Source organism: Sus scrofa, chromosome 3, assembly GCF_054392235.1.
Source record: "Sus scrofa isolate SSC_HxYL_T2T_F1_AM1 chromosome 3, Sscrofa_HxYL_maternal_Yorkshire_Landrace_v2.0, whole genome shotgun sequence".
NCBI classification, from domain to species: domain Eukaryota; kingdom Metazoa; phylum Chordata; class Mammalia; order Artiodactyla; family Suidae; genus Sus; species Sus scrofa.
The window spans coordinates 77,008,749-77,024,010 of record NC_139385.1 but is presented as its reverse complement, the minus strand read 5'-3'; the positions used below and the strand labels follow the sequence as shown (position 1 = coordinate 77,024,010).

General features: G+C 42.1%; 2 protein-coding genes across 2 annotated transcripts; one reads left to right on the top strand and one right to left on the bottom strand.

Moving 5' to 3' along the window:
• Positions 1-887: 887 nt before the first annotated feature.
• On the top strand, positions 888-3,120 carry REG3G (regenerating islet-derived 3 gamma). Its single transcript, NM_001144847.1, is given in 5 exon segments — positions 888-993; positions 1,572-1,690; positions 1,902-2,039; positions 2,607-2,733; positions 3,001-3,120. Coding segments are annotated over 5 exon segments (531 nt in total). The 5' UTR covers positions 888-914; the 3' UTR covers positions 3,069-3,120.
• A 5,493-nt stretch (positions 3,121-8,613) lies between these two features.
• LOC100624628 (lithostathine-like) lies at positions 8,614-11,473 on the bottom strand. The gene is made up of 5 exons (XM_005662429.4): positions 11,364-11,473; positions 10,719-10,837; positions 10,370-10,507; positions 9,425-9,551; positions 8,614-9,149 (listed from the first exon to the last, which is right to left on the bottom strand). Exons 1-5 carry the CDS (start codon positions 11,440-11,442, stop codon positions 9,082-9,084), a joined length of 531 nt encoding a protein of 176 aa, XP_005662486.2. The 5' UTR covers positions 11,443-11,473; the 3' UTR covers positions 8,614-9,081.
• Positions 11,474-15,262: the final 3,789 nt, after the last annotated feature.

The window sequence follows — 15,262 nt, the reverse complement described above, 5'->3', positions numbered from 1 at the left end:
AAATTATTTCCAGATTGGCCAAAATGAACATGATCCATACAGTGTGTGTCTCATACTTGCCAAAGTTGACAACTAGGACGTGACCCTGACGAAGGAAATTTTCTCAGTATGCTTAGAGTGACCAACCTCCCAGTAAGGATATAGTAAAAATCACCTTCCTTCTCCATAGACATGGCAGTCTTGAAAGTCAGTTGTAGCATAAATACATGTGTGGGTTCACAGTACTGAGCACTTAGTACATCAACCAGAACGACTCCAGGAGATGTGCCCTTGAACATTAATGCCACATTTTCTGCCAGAGTCGCCTAACAGGAAAGAGGCAGGGAAAAGAACAAATGTCACCTGTTCCTGGAAAAACTGCTGACCTGCTCCCGAGAAGGAGGTAATATCTGTGGCAATTCCCAGCCTTTGCTGGAAGAGCCTCCTCCCCATGGCAGGAAACTCTTGAACCACAGCCAGGCCCTGCCCATGACCCCTGCCTGCCCTGCCTCCACTCGTCTGTTACTCATTTCAGAGCCCCTCCCTCAATTCCCCTTATAAAAGCCCAGTCTCTTCTGCCCTGATGATCCGTCTCAGATCCCTACAAAAGCGGTAAGTGGGAGCTGAGAGAAGATGAGATCATGAGACCCTGACAGAGGTTTCACCTCCCACATTTCAGGGGGTGGTACACAAGGATGCCTGGGCTCAGAGAACACAGGAGCTCTGAGACCAGGCAAAGGCAGTCCTGGTTGGAGGGGATGTACAGAGTTTCCAGTTGTTTCCAGAATTATAGCAGGGCATGGCTTCTATCAAGATGGATTTACTCCTAGGGAACTAGACAGAGAGAAAGACAAGAGGTACAACAGGGGGTTTCTCACACCCTTCCTGTGACCACCCTTCCTTTAGTTCTCTGACTGCCTCCACACATCACAGACATGATGCTGCCTTCCATGAGCCTGCCCAGCCTGTCCTGGATGCTGCTGTCCTGCCTGATGCTCCTGTCTCAGGTCCAAGGTGAGATGTCTCTGCCTCTAGCAGTGGGTTCCCCATGGATGCTCAGGAAGAGGAGGAAAGGTCCTGTGCGCCTCACATGGTAGTGGTGCATCTCCACACAACACAGCTGCTTGAGGTTCCTGTACCATCACCCCATCCTTCTTGGGAACTAGGGGTGGGAGACTCCCATGGGTCCTTTCACAGTGGAATAAGATGATTTCCACTCTATCTGTAGAGTCTAATTTATGTGAGTAATTAAAGAGGGAAAGCACAGAGTGTCATTAATGAGATGAGTAGAAGCAGAATGATTGGAGAATGCAGTGTAGGTACAGCAGCCCAGAGGAGGAAAAAGGTGAAACTTTTGGATAAAGGGGAAGAGTAATAAAAAAGGGACCATCTCCCAATTAAAAAGACTGGATAAATACTAAAAACAAAATAAAAACTGGGAGTGTTGGCCATGGTGAGTTGTGTCAGGAGTTGGTTGTCACTCCCCCAAGCACTGGCCTCATAGATATTCCCCAAATTGAGATATTCACCTCCTCACTTCAGTGCCCTCTCTGCATTTCACCCCATTTGTCTGTTTATTTCTTCCTCCCCAGGTGAAGATTCCCCAGCAGACACGCCCTCTGCACGGATCAGCTGTCCCAAAGGCTCCATGGCCTATGCTTCCTACTGCTATGCCTTGTTTATAACACCCAAAACCTGGATGGGTGCAGACGTGAGTGCTGGGGTGTGCAGTTAGGGGTGAGAAGGAGAAGCAAATTAGAGACTTAGAGTCGGTGGTGCTGGTCTCCTTCCTCAAGGGGTCCTCAAGGGTCAGCATGAGCACCTGCATCATTGGCAGAGGCTCCCCTTCTCACCTACCCCAGCCCTGCCCTTCCCCCAGGGATGTCTCAGGCCCCTCCTCAGCCTCTCCCTTCCCCGCACAGATGGCCTGCCAGAAGCGGCCCTCAGGACACCTTGTGTCTGTGCTCAGTGGGGCTGAGGCATCCTTCGTGTCCTCCCTGATCAAGAACAATTTGAACGCCCTCTCAGACGTCTGGATTGGGCTCCACGACCCCACTGAGGTATGCTTACATCTTCTCCTATCTGTAACCTCTCAAGATGCTCTGATCACCCAGGCCCAGTGCTTGTCCCCTGTGTCTGACTAGAAATAACCTAGAGACCACTGGAGCTGAGAGGTCATGGGGGGAACTGGGGGAAAGGGAGAGCCTTCTGGCCATTGAAGGACTGAGTTCTATGCAGGTCCCTAGCCCTGAGGTAAAGTTAGTCTGCTCTTGTCTGCTTTTTACACAATTCACACACCATTTCTTGCAAATCGGCTTTCTGAGCTTCCCTGCGTCTATATATGTTGTGTTTAGCTAGTCCTAAATTAACACAATCATTTGTAGTTCAGAGTCTCATGTGTTAGGCTGGGTGGTTCCCCTGGTCTTTGTGACTCTTGGCTATGAAATTTGCTAATAGGAGCAAAGACTTAAGAGGTTTTCCCAGAGGAGAGCTGTGGGGCATCATCTAGAAGGACAGAGCCAATTCCATGATGCTGGGGAGCAGAGCAGGGGGTCCCACTGAGGGAATCATGCAAGGAGAACTCTAAGGGCCTTTCACCCTCCTGGACTCCACCCTCTGCTCTCTAGGGCTTGGAACCAAATGCTGGTGGATGGGAGTGGAGTAGCTCTGATGTGCTCAATTACGTTGCCTGGGAGAGAAACCCCTCCACCAGCTCATACCCTGGCTACTGTGGGAGCCTGTCAAGAAACACAGGTAAGAAACAGGGGAGGTCACTTCTGACCAGACTTTTCTATCCCTTCATTCCCCAATTCTACACTTGACCTTCAGAGCATCCTCCTGGGCTTGAACTGCACTATTGGCTTGTCCTCTCTCTCACTCTCCTTTCTTTCTGTCTCCTTTTCCTGAGCAGGACCCTGGTGAAGGGGGACCCTTGAATCCTAGGCCAGAATCAGGGGTGCTTCTCCCTTGAGTTCTCAAACTTCCCCTACCTCATTCACTTGAGTTCTTCTGTCTCTGCAGGATATCTGAAATGGAGAGATTATAACTGTTATGTGAACTTACCCTATGTCTGCAAATTCAAGGGCTAGATGAGATTGGAAGTCAGGGTCCTGAGTCTGGTGTGCAGCTCCTCATAGCCATGGAACCAAGACCCATCTCGGAAGGGGATTTTCACCCCATGTCCCCAACATGACCACTTCCTTCAGACCTTCCCGCCTGTCAATCATATTTCAGCTCTGTGTGCATTTTCCATGACCTGAGGTCTCAAATAGAGTAATAAATATCTTATTCCATATTTACCTACTTTAGTGCTCTCATTTCATAACAGGTAATTGAGGAGGCAATGTGTGTAGGAAGAAATCTCCATCCAGTTTCCTCCAGTCCCCTTAGAAAATGACTGAATGTGTGTCCTTAACAGTGATTTGTGATCATTATCTAGGCCCTATTCTCTTAGGATTTGGGCTGTTTCAGAGAAAGTCATTGCTATCCCACACCTTCTACTGCCCACTTCCTGATGGTGTGACCCACACAGCCTTATTAGGGTCCTATGTTATTTAGAATGCACTTCTGAAATCATTTTGTCCAAAAGAGCAATTCTTTTTCCTTAATTTGAAGCAAATCTTTGGTCATGAATTTTATAAATATAGTCAAAAATAAATTACTGTGACTGACATGCAGATCATTAGAAATTATTAGTCTCCTTTAAGAAAGTAACAAAATTATAGGTATGATATTCCTTGATTTAAAACCATACTACAAAGCTACAGAAATTAAAATAATGTGGTACTAGCATAAAAACATATACATATATACATATATACATACATATATATATATATATATATATATATACACACACACACACACATATATATATATATAGAACAGAATAGAGATATGAGAATAAAGCAATGCTTATGTGGTCAATTAATCCATGACAAAGTCAAGAATCTACAATGGGGAAAAGACAGTCCTCAATAAAGGGTGTTAGACACCTAGGCAGCTTCATGTAAGAGGATCAAATTGGACTGTTTCTTCACAACAAATACAAAAATAAACTCTATGTGAATAAAACTAGATGTAAGACCTGAAAACACAAAACTCCTAGAAGAAAACACAGGGAGTATACCCTCTGACATCTTTCTTAGCAATATATTTTTGGGTATATTTTCATTTGTTTCACACAAGGGAAATAAATGAAAAAATAATCAAATGGGATTAGATCAAAATAAAAGCTTTTCCACAGTGAAAGAAATTCCCACCAAAACAAGAAGACAGCTTTCTGAATGGGGCAAGATATTTGCAATGATATAGCCAGAGGTCAATATCCAACATAGTTGAAGTACTCAAACAACTCAACATAAAAAAATCAAATGCTCTGGTTAAAAAAAAAAAAAAATGGGTGGAGGACTTGAATAGACATTTTTTTCAAAGAAGATGGCCAATGGGCATATGAAAAGATATTCACCATCATTAACCATTATGGAAATGCAAATCAAAACTGCAATGAGGCACCACCTAGTATCTGTCATAACGGATATTATCAAAAAGACCACAAATAACAAATGTTAGTGAGAATGTGGGGAAAAGAGAGCCCTTAGGCACTGTTGGTGGGAATGTAAATTAGTACAGCCAAGTGGAAAACTGTATTGAGTTTCTTAAAAAAATTTTTAAAAAGAATTGCCATATGATCCAGCAAATTGACTACTGCACATTTACCTGAATAAAAGAAAAACACTAATTAGGAAAGATAGAAGTACTCCACTGTAACATTATTTATGATAGCAAATGTATGGTATAAACCTAAGGGTTCATCATTAGATGAATGGATAAAGAAGATGAGGTATACATAACAATGGAATATTACTCACCCATTAAAAAGGAAAGCTTGCCAATTGTGACAATATAGATAAATCTAGATGGTATTAGGCCAAGTGAATTAAGGCAGAGAGACAAATACTATATGATCACTTATGTGGGAAATCTAAGTACAAAACAAATAAATGAAATGAAGTAAAAATAGATTCATTGATGCAGAGAACAAATAGGTTTACAGTGAGAAGGGGTGGGGATGTACCGCAGGGGGAGGGAATTAAGAGGTACAAACCTCCATTATAAAATAAATAAACTATAGAAATGCAACATACTGGGATATGGTCAATAATATTGTAATAACTTTGTATGGGGACAGATGATTACTAGATTTAATGTGCTGATCGAAATATAGGCAAATGTCAAATCACCATGTAGTACAGCTATGTAGTAATATCAGCTAACATAATATTGCATGTCAACTATATTTTAATTATAAATATCATTAGAAATACAATAATAATGTATCAATATGGTTCACTAATTTTTATCAAGTGGTAGCTCCCTGTATTACCATTTCAATAATTCTGTAGACCTACAGTTTTCTAAGAATTGAAGTCTTTTTAAAAATGAATTACTACATGAAATGTAAAACAAAATTACATATATTACAAATCATTTATACAATGTTAGATTTCTTTGGCAAAACTAATCTGTCAAAATGCTATAAAATCTTTGAAACTCTTCCTCTGGCTTTTTATACTTATCTTGCCACAAATAAGGCAACAAAGTGTCTGAGGACTAGAACCATTTGATAGACCTTACTATTTGTTCTTTATCTCTAGAGTTGTCAGAGGAGTCAGTTTCCAGGGTACTTGCAAGAAAGACCCTGTGCTTTTTCAGTCCTGTGAAGTGGAAATACGCTCTGGCCTTGAATAGAGTTCAGAAGACTTAACATCTGGCAAGGTTTCTACTAATATTTCCTGGATTAATAAAAAATTGAATATGTGATGATTTGAAAAGAACTACTTATGCAAGTGAAGAAGAATAAGATTTTCAATGAACCTAAATATTTTAGACCATCATACTACCCACTTCCTCACAGCCTACGATCCTCCAGCTTCACATCCTCTGTAAAAATAAAATGCTTGGACATTTCCGTCAAATCAAAGGAGGATGGGACCTTGGTCAAAATTGTTTATGTGAAGAGAAAAGCTTGGGGTTGCTAGATAAAATAGAGGACTCCTAGGTAAATTTGAATTTCAGATAAGTAATAAATTGTTTCTCAGTATAAGAGTATATCAAATATTACATCTTGGAGTTCCCGTCGTGGTGCAGTGGTTAACGAATCCAACTAGGAACCATGAGATTGTGGGTTCGATCCCTTGCTCAGTGGGTTAATGATCTGGTGTTGCCTGAGCTGTGGTGTAGGTCGCAGACGCGGCGGCTCGGATCCTGCGTTGCTGTGTGTGTGTGCTACAGCTCCGATTCAACCCCTAGCCTGGGAACATCCATATGTCACAGGAGCAGCCCAAGAAATGGCAAAAAAGACAAAAAAAAAAAAAAAAAAAATTACATCTTTTCTCAGTTTAGCAGATATTGCATATTTGCCCAGTCTGGTGATATTACATGGAAAGATTTCATTCTCCAATATATAGGTCAGAAGAGTGGTCAGTGTCAACATCTCCTAACTTATGTTAGGCAACCTATAACTTATATCCTAAGACAGGCAGCCTTTCTTTCAAGAGGGAGGACCGCTACTTACATCTGAAACTAGGTAAAAGCACCTCTAGCCCTTTCAGCTGAGAATTTTTTCTATTATTTTCTGTCAGGGTTAGCACGTATTTCCCTTTATCCTTTATTTCTTTGTATTATTATTATTATGTTGCTTTTTAGGGCTTCACCTTCAGCGTATGAAAGTTCCCAGGCTAGGGGTCTAATAGGAGCTGTAGCCACCAGCCTACTCCACAGCCACAGCAACACTGGAACTGAGCCATGTCTGCAACCTACCAGCTCACAGCAACACCAGGTACTTAACCCACTGAGCAAGGCCAGGGATCAAACCTGCATCCTCACGGATACTAGTCAGGTTTGTTGCTACTGAGCCACAATAGGAACTCCCCCCCGCCCCTTTTATTCTTTAAAAGCCTTTATATAAAATTTCAAATATGTGTTTTGGGGTAGTTCCCTGACACTGTTCTAAAAACACTCCTCAGCTAAAGTTTTCTTTGTAAAAAGATTTATTTTAATGTATACAAAAATTTTTATATCATCATAGTAGATTTTAAGATATTCCTAACTTACCCTAGAAGAACTGAGACTTTTTCAACTTTAGACCTTGAGAAAAATTTAAGAAGCTCAATTTAGTGATGACATGATCCAAAAAGCAGTAGTGACACTTCCTAGCACTCTATGTTAAAACCAATATCAGGAGTTCCCGCCGTGCTGCAGTGGTTAACGAATCCAACCAGGAACCATGAGGTTGCAGGTTTGACCCCTGGCCTCACTCAGTGGATTAAGTATCCGGCGTTGCGATAAGCTATGGTGTAGGTCGCAGACACAGCTCAGATCCCACGTTGCTGTGGCTCTGGCGTAGGCCGGCGGCTACAGCCCAGATTAGACCCCTAGACTGGGAACCTCCATATGCTGCAGGAGAGGCCCTGAAAATCAAATAAATAAATAAATAAATAAATAAATAAATAAATAAATAAAACAAAACAAATATCTCAGCAGTAGTGTAGCTCCTGGATGGTGATGCATTTTTATTACAGCTTTACTGAGGTATAGTTGTGGAAAACAAAAACTTGCACTTGTGTACAATTTGAAGCATTTGGATATCTGTGTACATTTGTGCTACATTCACCACAACCAAGAAGGTAAATATATCCATCATCTTTGAAATGTTCCTGGTGTTCTTTTTGTTTGTTTGTGTCTGTGGTAACAACAGTTAACATGAGAGTTACTTTCTTAATAGATTTAAGTCCTCAGTATTTCATTTTTAACAAACCACTGAGCTTTTTCTGAAGCTACTGAGATGATCATGTACTTTTTATCCTTTATTCTATGACTGCAGTGTTTTGTGTTGATTGATTTGCATATGCTGAACCATCCTTGCATCCCAGGTATAACAACTATTTAATCTTGGTGTACTATACATTTTAAAATTTATTTTTTAATTAATATATAGTTTATTTACAATGTTGTATGACACTTTCAATAACCTGTGATTTGGGGTTGGTAATATTTTGTTGAGGACTTTTGCATCCATGTGAATCAGGGATACTGATCTGAAGATTTCATTTTTTAAGGTGTCTTTACCTGGATATGTTTCAGAATGGTTACTTTTCTCTTTACCACTGGAATCTGCTGGGGTTCTAGAAAGTAAAACCATCAAAGTATGGGGACTCACTGAGAGTGAGGCCTCTAGGAGTTTATCTTTCATAAAGCCCATCCACACTCAGCATCCAACCCTTTGTCCAAATTACCATTTCATGTTCCTAGCAGATTATAGATCTAGCAGGTCCTGATTCAGAAAAGCAGCAATGAAAAGGGCTGTATGTAATTTGGGAGCCCCTGCAGATTTCCCAAGCAAAAGTGATGACCCTTAAGAAAAGTTGTCCCTGCTCAAATTGTTCAGATTTTTTTCTTTTTTTAAGAAAGAGAGTGATAACTTCCAATGATCTGGACTTCAGTCCAGGTAATTTATTTTTGACTGTATTTTATAAAAGATATGCTCCAAGTTGGATTGAAAACTAAAGAAGAATTGTTCCTTCACAGCAAGCAATTAGAGAAGTACATTCTAAATAACATAGAACTCCACTAGGGCTGTGTGTTTCACTCTCTCAGGTAGAGTGTGTGGAACAACAAAGCCTTTCTCTGACACAACCCAGATCCTAAGAGTAGGGGGCATAAATATTGATCACAAATACATCAGCGGGGATATACATTCAGTCATTTTCTAAGGGGAATAGAAGAAACTGGAAAGAGGTCACACTTAGATTTCTTTCCACACATACTTCTTCCTTAGAGTCTTGTTATAAGGCAGGAATAAGAAAGCAGGTAAATATGGAATAAGATATTTATTACTGTTCTCTGAGACCTCAGGTCATGGAACATACACACGCATACACACTCAAGCCTGAGATGAGGCTGGGAGGAGGGAACATCAGAAGGAGGTGGTCACTTTGGAAGTGTAGGGTGAAAATCCCCTTCCGAGTTGGGTCTTCACACTTGGTTCCATGTCTATGAGGAGCTGCACAGCAGAATCAGGAAGCTGACTTCCCATCTGACCTAGTCCTTGAACTTGCAGACATAGGGTAAGTTCACATAACAGTTATAATCTCTCCATTTCAGATACCCTGCAGAGACAGAAGAGCTCAAGTGAATGTGGCTGGTAGAGTTTGGGAACCCAGGGGAGAGGCACCCCAGATTCTGGCCTAGAGTTCAAAGGCCAGAACCAGGGTCCGGCTTTAGGAAAAGGAAACAAAAAGAAAGAAGAGGTGAGGGAGGGGATGGGAGCAGACAAGCCAATAGTGCAGTTCAAGCACAGGAGGATGCTCTGAAGGTCAAGTGTAGAATTGGGGAATGAAGGGATAGAAAAGTCTGGTCAGAAGTGACCTCCCCTGTTCCTTACCTGTGTTTCTTGACAGGCTCCCACAGTAGCCAGGGTATGAGCTGGTGGAGGGGTTTCTCTCCCAGGCAACGTAATTGAGCACATCAGAGCTACTCCACTCCCATCCACCAGCATTGGGCTCCAAGCCCTAGAGAGCAGAGGGTGGAGTCCAGGAGGGTGAAAGGCCCTTAGAGTTCTCCTTGCATGATTCCCTCAGTGGGACCCCCTGCTCTGCTCCCCAGCATCATGGAATTGACTCTGCCCCCCACAGTTCTCCTCTGGGCAAACCTCTGTAAGTCTTTTTTCCTATTGGCAAATTCCAAAGCCAAGAATCGCAAAGACCAAGGGAACCACTCAGAGTCAGCTGTCACAATTTGAACTACACTTGGTGGTGTTTATTTAGGAATTGCCGGGTGCAGTATACGCGGACCTAGGGAGGCTCAGAAAGCCAAATTAAAAGGCATGATTTGGAATTCCTGTCATGGCTCAGTGGTTAACGAATCCAACTAGGAACCATGAGGATGCAGGTTTGATTCCTGGCCTTGCTCAGTGGGTTAAGGATCTGGCGTTGCCATGAGCTGTGGTATAGGTCGCAGACGCAGCTCAGATCCCACATTGCTGTGGCTGTGGTGTAGGCCAGTGGCTAGAGCTCCAATTAGACACCTAGCCTGGGAACCTCCATATGCCACAAGTGTGGCCCCAGAAAAGGCAAAAAGAAAAAAAAAAGGCATGATTTGTAAATTGTGGAAAATTAAAGGAGGCAGATTTTACTTTAGCTGGAGTCTAGGGACCTGCACAGAACTCAGTCCTTCAGTGGCCCACAGATCCTCTTTCCCTAGTCACTCTCTGTCCTTCTGAGACCCAAGGGACTCTAGGTTATTTCTAGTAAGGCACAGGGGACAGGAAGTGAGCCTGGGTGGCCATGGCATCTTGAGAGGTTACAGATGGGAGAAGATGTAAGCGTACCTCGGTGGGGTCGTGGAGCCCAATCCAGACGTCTGAGAGGGCATTCAAATTGTTCTTGATCAGGGAGGACACGAAGGATGCCTCAGCCCCACTGAGCACAGACACAAGGTGTCCTGAGGGCCGCTTCTGGCAGGCCATCTGTGCGGGGAAGGGAGAGGCCAAGGAGGGGCCTGAGACATCCCTGGGGGAAGGGCAGGGCTGGGGTAGGTGAGAAGGGGAGCCTCTGCAAATGATGCAGGTGCTCATGCTGACCCTCGAGGACACCTTGAGGAAGCAGACCAGCACCACCGACTCTAAGTCTCTAATTTGCTTCTCCTTCTCACCCCTAACTGCACACCCCAGCACTCACGTCTGCATCCATCCAGGTTTTGGGTGTTATAAACAAGGCATAGCAGTAGGAAGCATAGGCCATGGAGCCTTTGGGACAGCTGATCCGTGCAGAGGGCGTGTCTGCTGGGGAATCTTCACCTGGGGAGGAAGAAATAAACAGACAAATGGGGTGAATGGAGAGAAGGGCTTTGGAGTGGGGAGGTGACCAGGGGGAATATCTATGAGGCCAGTGCTTGGGGGAGTGACACCCAACTTCTGACTGCCTCTCACTGTTTCCCTACTCCCAGGATTATTGTTTGTTTGTGTATCATGAACCAGCCCTACTAAATGGGATATTATCTCTATTCTTATCACTGACTGTACAATGGAAGCTGCAATAATTCTGCTTCTACTCATCTCATTAATAACACTCTGTGCTTTCCCTCCTTATCTATCCACATAAATTAGACTCTACAGATAAAGTGGGAGTCTTCTCATTCCTCTATGAATGAATCAATGGGCACCGACCACCCATGGTTCCCCTGCAAGAAGGTGTGATGGTGCAGGAACCTCAAGCAGTTGTGTTGTGTGGAGATGCACCACTACCATGTGAGGCGCACAGGACCTTTCCTCCTTTTCCTGAGCATCCATGGGGAACCCACTGCTAGAGGCAGAGACATCTCACCTTGGACCTGAGACAGGAGCATCAGGCAGGACAGCAGCATCCAGGACAGGCTGGGGAGGCCCATGGAAGGCAGCATCATGTTTGTGACGTGTGGAGGCAGTCAGAGAACTAAAGGAAGGGTGGTCACAGGAAGGATGTGAGAAACCCTCTGTTGTACCTCTTGTCTTTCTCTCTGTCTAGTCTCCTAGGAATAAATCCATCTTGATAGAAGTCATGCCCTACTATTATTCTGGAAACATCTGGAAACTCTGTACATCCTACTACACATGGACCCCCCCCCCCCAACCAGGACTGCCTTTGCCTGGTCTCAGAGCTCTTGTGTTCTCTGAGTACACCCATCCTTTTGTACCTCGTGGAGAAACATATAACATGTCAGGGTCTTATCTTCTCTCAGCTCCCATTTACCTGTCTTGCAGGGATCTGAGATGGTTCATCAGGGCAGGAGAGACTGAGCTTTTATAAGGCGAATTGAGGGAGAGGCTCTGAAATGAGTAACGGGCAAGTAGAGGGAGGGCAGGGGTCATGGGAAGGGCCTGGCTGTGGTTCAAGAGTTTCCTCCCATGGGGAGGAGGCTCTTCCAGGAAAGGTTGGGAATTGCTGCAGATATTACCTCCTTCTCGGGAGCAGGTCAGCTGTTTTTCAGCAGAAGGTAACATTTGTTCTTTTCCCTGCCTCTTTCCTATTAGGAGACTCGGGCACAAAATGTGGCATTAATGTTCAAGGGCACATCTGGAGTCATTCTGGTTGACGTACTAAGTGCTCAGTACTGTGAACCCACATGTGTATTTCTGTTAACAACTGACTTGCAAGACTGTCATTTTACTGCAGGGAAGAGTGATTTTTTTTTTTTTTTTTTTTTTTTTTTAGGGCTGTACCCATAGCATATGGAAGTTCCCAGGCTAGATGTCGAGTTGGAGCTGTAGCTGCTGGCCTACACCACAGCCACAGCAATACCAGATCTGAGCCATATCTGAGACCTACACCATAGCTCACAGCAATGCCAGATCTTTAAACCACTGAGCAAGGCCGGGGTCGAACGCTTGTCCTCATGAATACTAGTTGGGTTCGTTACCAGTGAGCCTTGATGGGAACTCCCAAAAAAAGTGATTTTTATTACATTCTTACTGGGAGGTTGGTCAGCATCACATGAGCATACTGAGAAAATTTCCTATGTCTGGGTTACCTCTGTTGCAGGTATTGGCAAGTTTGAAACACACACTATATGGTTCAGTTTGGTGAATCTGGGAATAGTTTTCCTTAGAATTCTCTAGAGATCTGCATTCTTGTTGATTACTATAGGCCAGCTCCAGTGCAAGTGTCTATTGTGGAGATTTGTGATGGGGTCAGTGAAACTCAGCTTGTAATTGATTCATGTCTTAGGAACCCACAAAATATCTAATACGTAGGATAGGACAGGCAACAGATTCTTTTGTTGTAAAGGAAAAGAGTAGAGTCTTCACAAAAAAAAAAAAAAATGTAAGTGCAAATCCATAACTATCATGAGGCTCAGTGGAAATTACACTTTAAAAAATTAAATATATCATGCAAATGTGATATTTATGATGATAAAAGTAATCTTCCACAGTAAAATATTTATTTAAAAATAAATAATAGCCATCACAGATCTAGAATGATATGTATTCTGTAATTCTTGAAAACCTCAATATAATAAGGAAAGATATTTTAGACTAAATATCCCTAAAAGATAAACAAGATACTCTTATAAGTAAAATTTAATGTTGTGTTGATTGATAAATTATGCCCTTTACCAAAACACATGTGAAAAGATGCTCAACAATGCTAATTATCATATAAATACAAAGCAAAAGTACAATGAGGCACCACTTCACACTGGTTAGGATAGCCATCATTAGAAGTCTACCAATGCTGGAATTCCCGTCGTGGCACAGTGGAAACAAATCCGACTAGGAACCATGAGGTTGTGGGTTTCAATCCCTGGCCTCGCTCAGTGGGTTAAGGATCCAGTGTTGCCGTGAGCTGTGGTGTAGGTCACAGACGTGGCTCAGATCCACACGTTGCTGTGGTTGTGGTGTAGGCCGGCAGCTACAGCTCTGATTGGACCCCTAGGCTGGGAACCTCCATATGCCGTGGGTGTGGCCCTGAAAAGACAAAAAGACAAAAAAAAAAAAAAAAAAAGTCTACCAATGCTAGAGATGGTATGGAGAAGAGGGACCCTCCTACACTGCTGGTGATAATGTTAATTGGAGCAGCTGCTATGGAAAACAGTAGAGAGGTTCCTCAGAAAACTAAAAATAGAGTCACTGTATGATCTATTAATCCCATTTCTGGGCACATGTCTGGAAAAAACTCAAAAATTTGAAAAATTGCAGATATTTCTGTATTCATAGAAGCACTATTTACAATAGCCAAGACATAAAAACAACCTAAATGTCCATGGGCAGATGAATGGATAAAGAATAAAGAAGTACTGGTATATCATGCACAAGGGAATACTACTCAACTACAAAAAAAAGGAAAGAATGCCACTTTCAGCAACATGTATGGACCTCTAGATTATCATAATAAGTGAAATGTCAGGAAGACATATGCATATACCATATGATATGCCTTTTCTTTTTTTGTCTTTTTAGGGCCATGGCCATGGCATATGGAGGTTTCCAGGCCAGGGGTCAGATCAGAGCTGCAGCCGCTGGCCTACACCACAGCTACAGCAACACGGGATCCGAGCTACACGTGCGACCTACACCATAGCTCACGGAAATGCCAGATCTTTAACCCACTGAGCAATGCCAGGGATTGAACCCACGTCCTCATGGATACTAGTCAGATTCATTTCCACTGAGCCATGATGGGAACTCCATATGATATCACTTATATGTGAAATTTAAATGTGGCACAAGAAACTTATCTACAAAACAGAAACAGACTCACAGATAGAGAACAGACCTGTGACTTCCAAAGCAGAGGAAAGCAGTAAGAGGACCATTCCAAATTGGGAGTTTGGGATTAGCAGATGCAAACTAATATATAAAGAATGAATAAACAAGTTTCTACTGAATAGCACAGGGAGGTATATTTAATATCCTGTGATAAATATAATGGAAAAGAATATGAAAAAGTGTACATATATAATTACATATACATGTAATTACATTATCATATTTATATTTATATAATTATATATAATTATTAATATGATAATGTAATTACATTAATATACATTTAATATTACATTGATATATCATTAATATATAATATATTAATATATAATTAATATTACATTAATATATCATTAATATATAATGTGTGTAATTATATATTATATATATAACTGAATCACTTTCCTGTACACCAGAAATTCATACAATGTTGAAAATCAAATATACTTCAATACAATAAATTAAAAAAATAATAAAATATGTCATTTGAGAAACAATTTTTAAATACAAACAAACTAATTTTTTACAATAACAGAATTTTAGTATGTGTTCCCTGTGGTAAGAGTATCATAGCTAAATAGACAACACCCCCCCATCCTCCAACTCCTTCACCGGTTTTAAGATGGGCAACTGAAAATTCCAACCCTCCCTTTGCTCTAAGTGTGTTTCTTAAAAATGTAGTATGTCATCAGTTCTTCCAAGACTCGGAGCTGTGATGACCATATTCCCCAACCCTGGGAAAACCAAGCAGGTGAAGATACATCTGTGGTATATTACCCTACTTTGATGACTGAAAGAAACTGGTGCAGCCCCAGGCTGTTCCATAGTGCACCCCATTTCTTTCTTCTTCTATCTATCAGAGCAAAACCAGGTATTCCTTAGCCATCGTCTTTCAAGTCTCTCACACTGGTGGAGAGGGCTAGATTCATGCAGTTAGAAAAAAATGAAAAATGGCACTGACATATTTTTGGCCATATT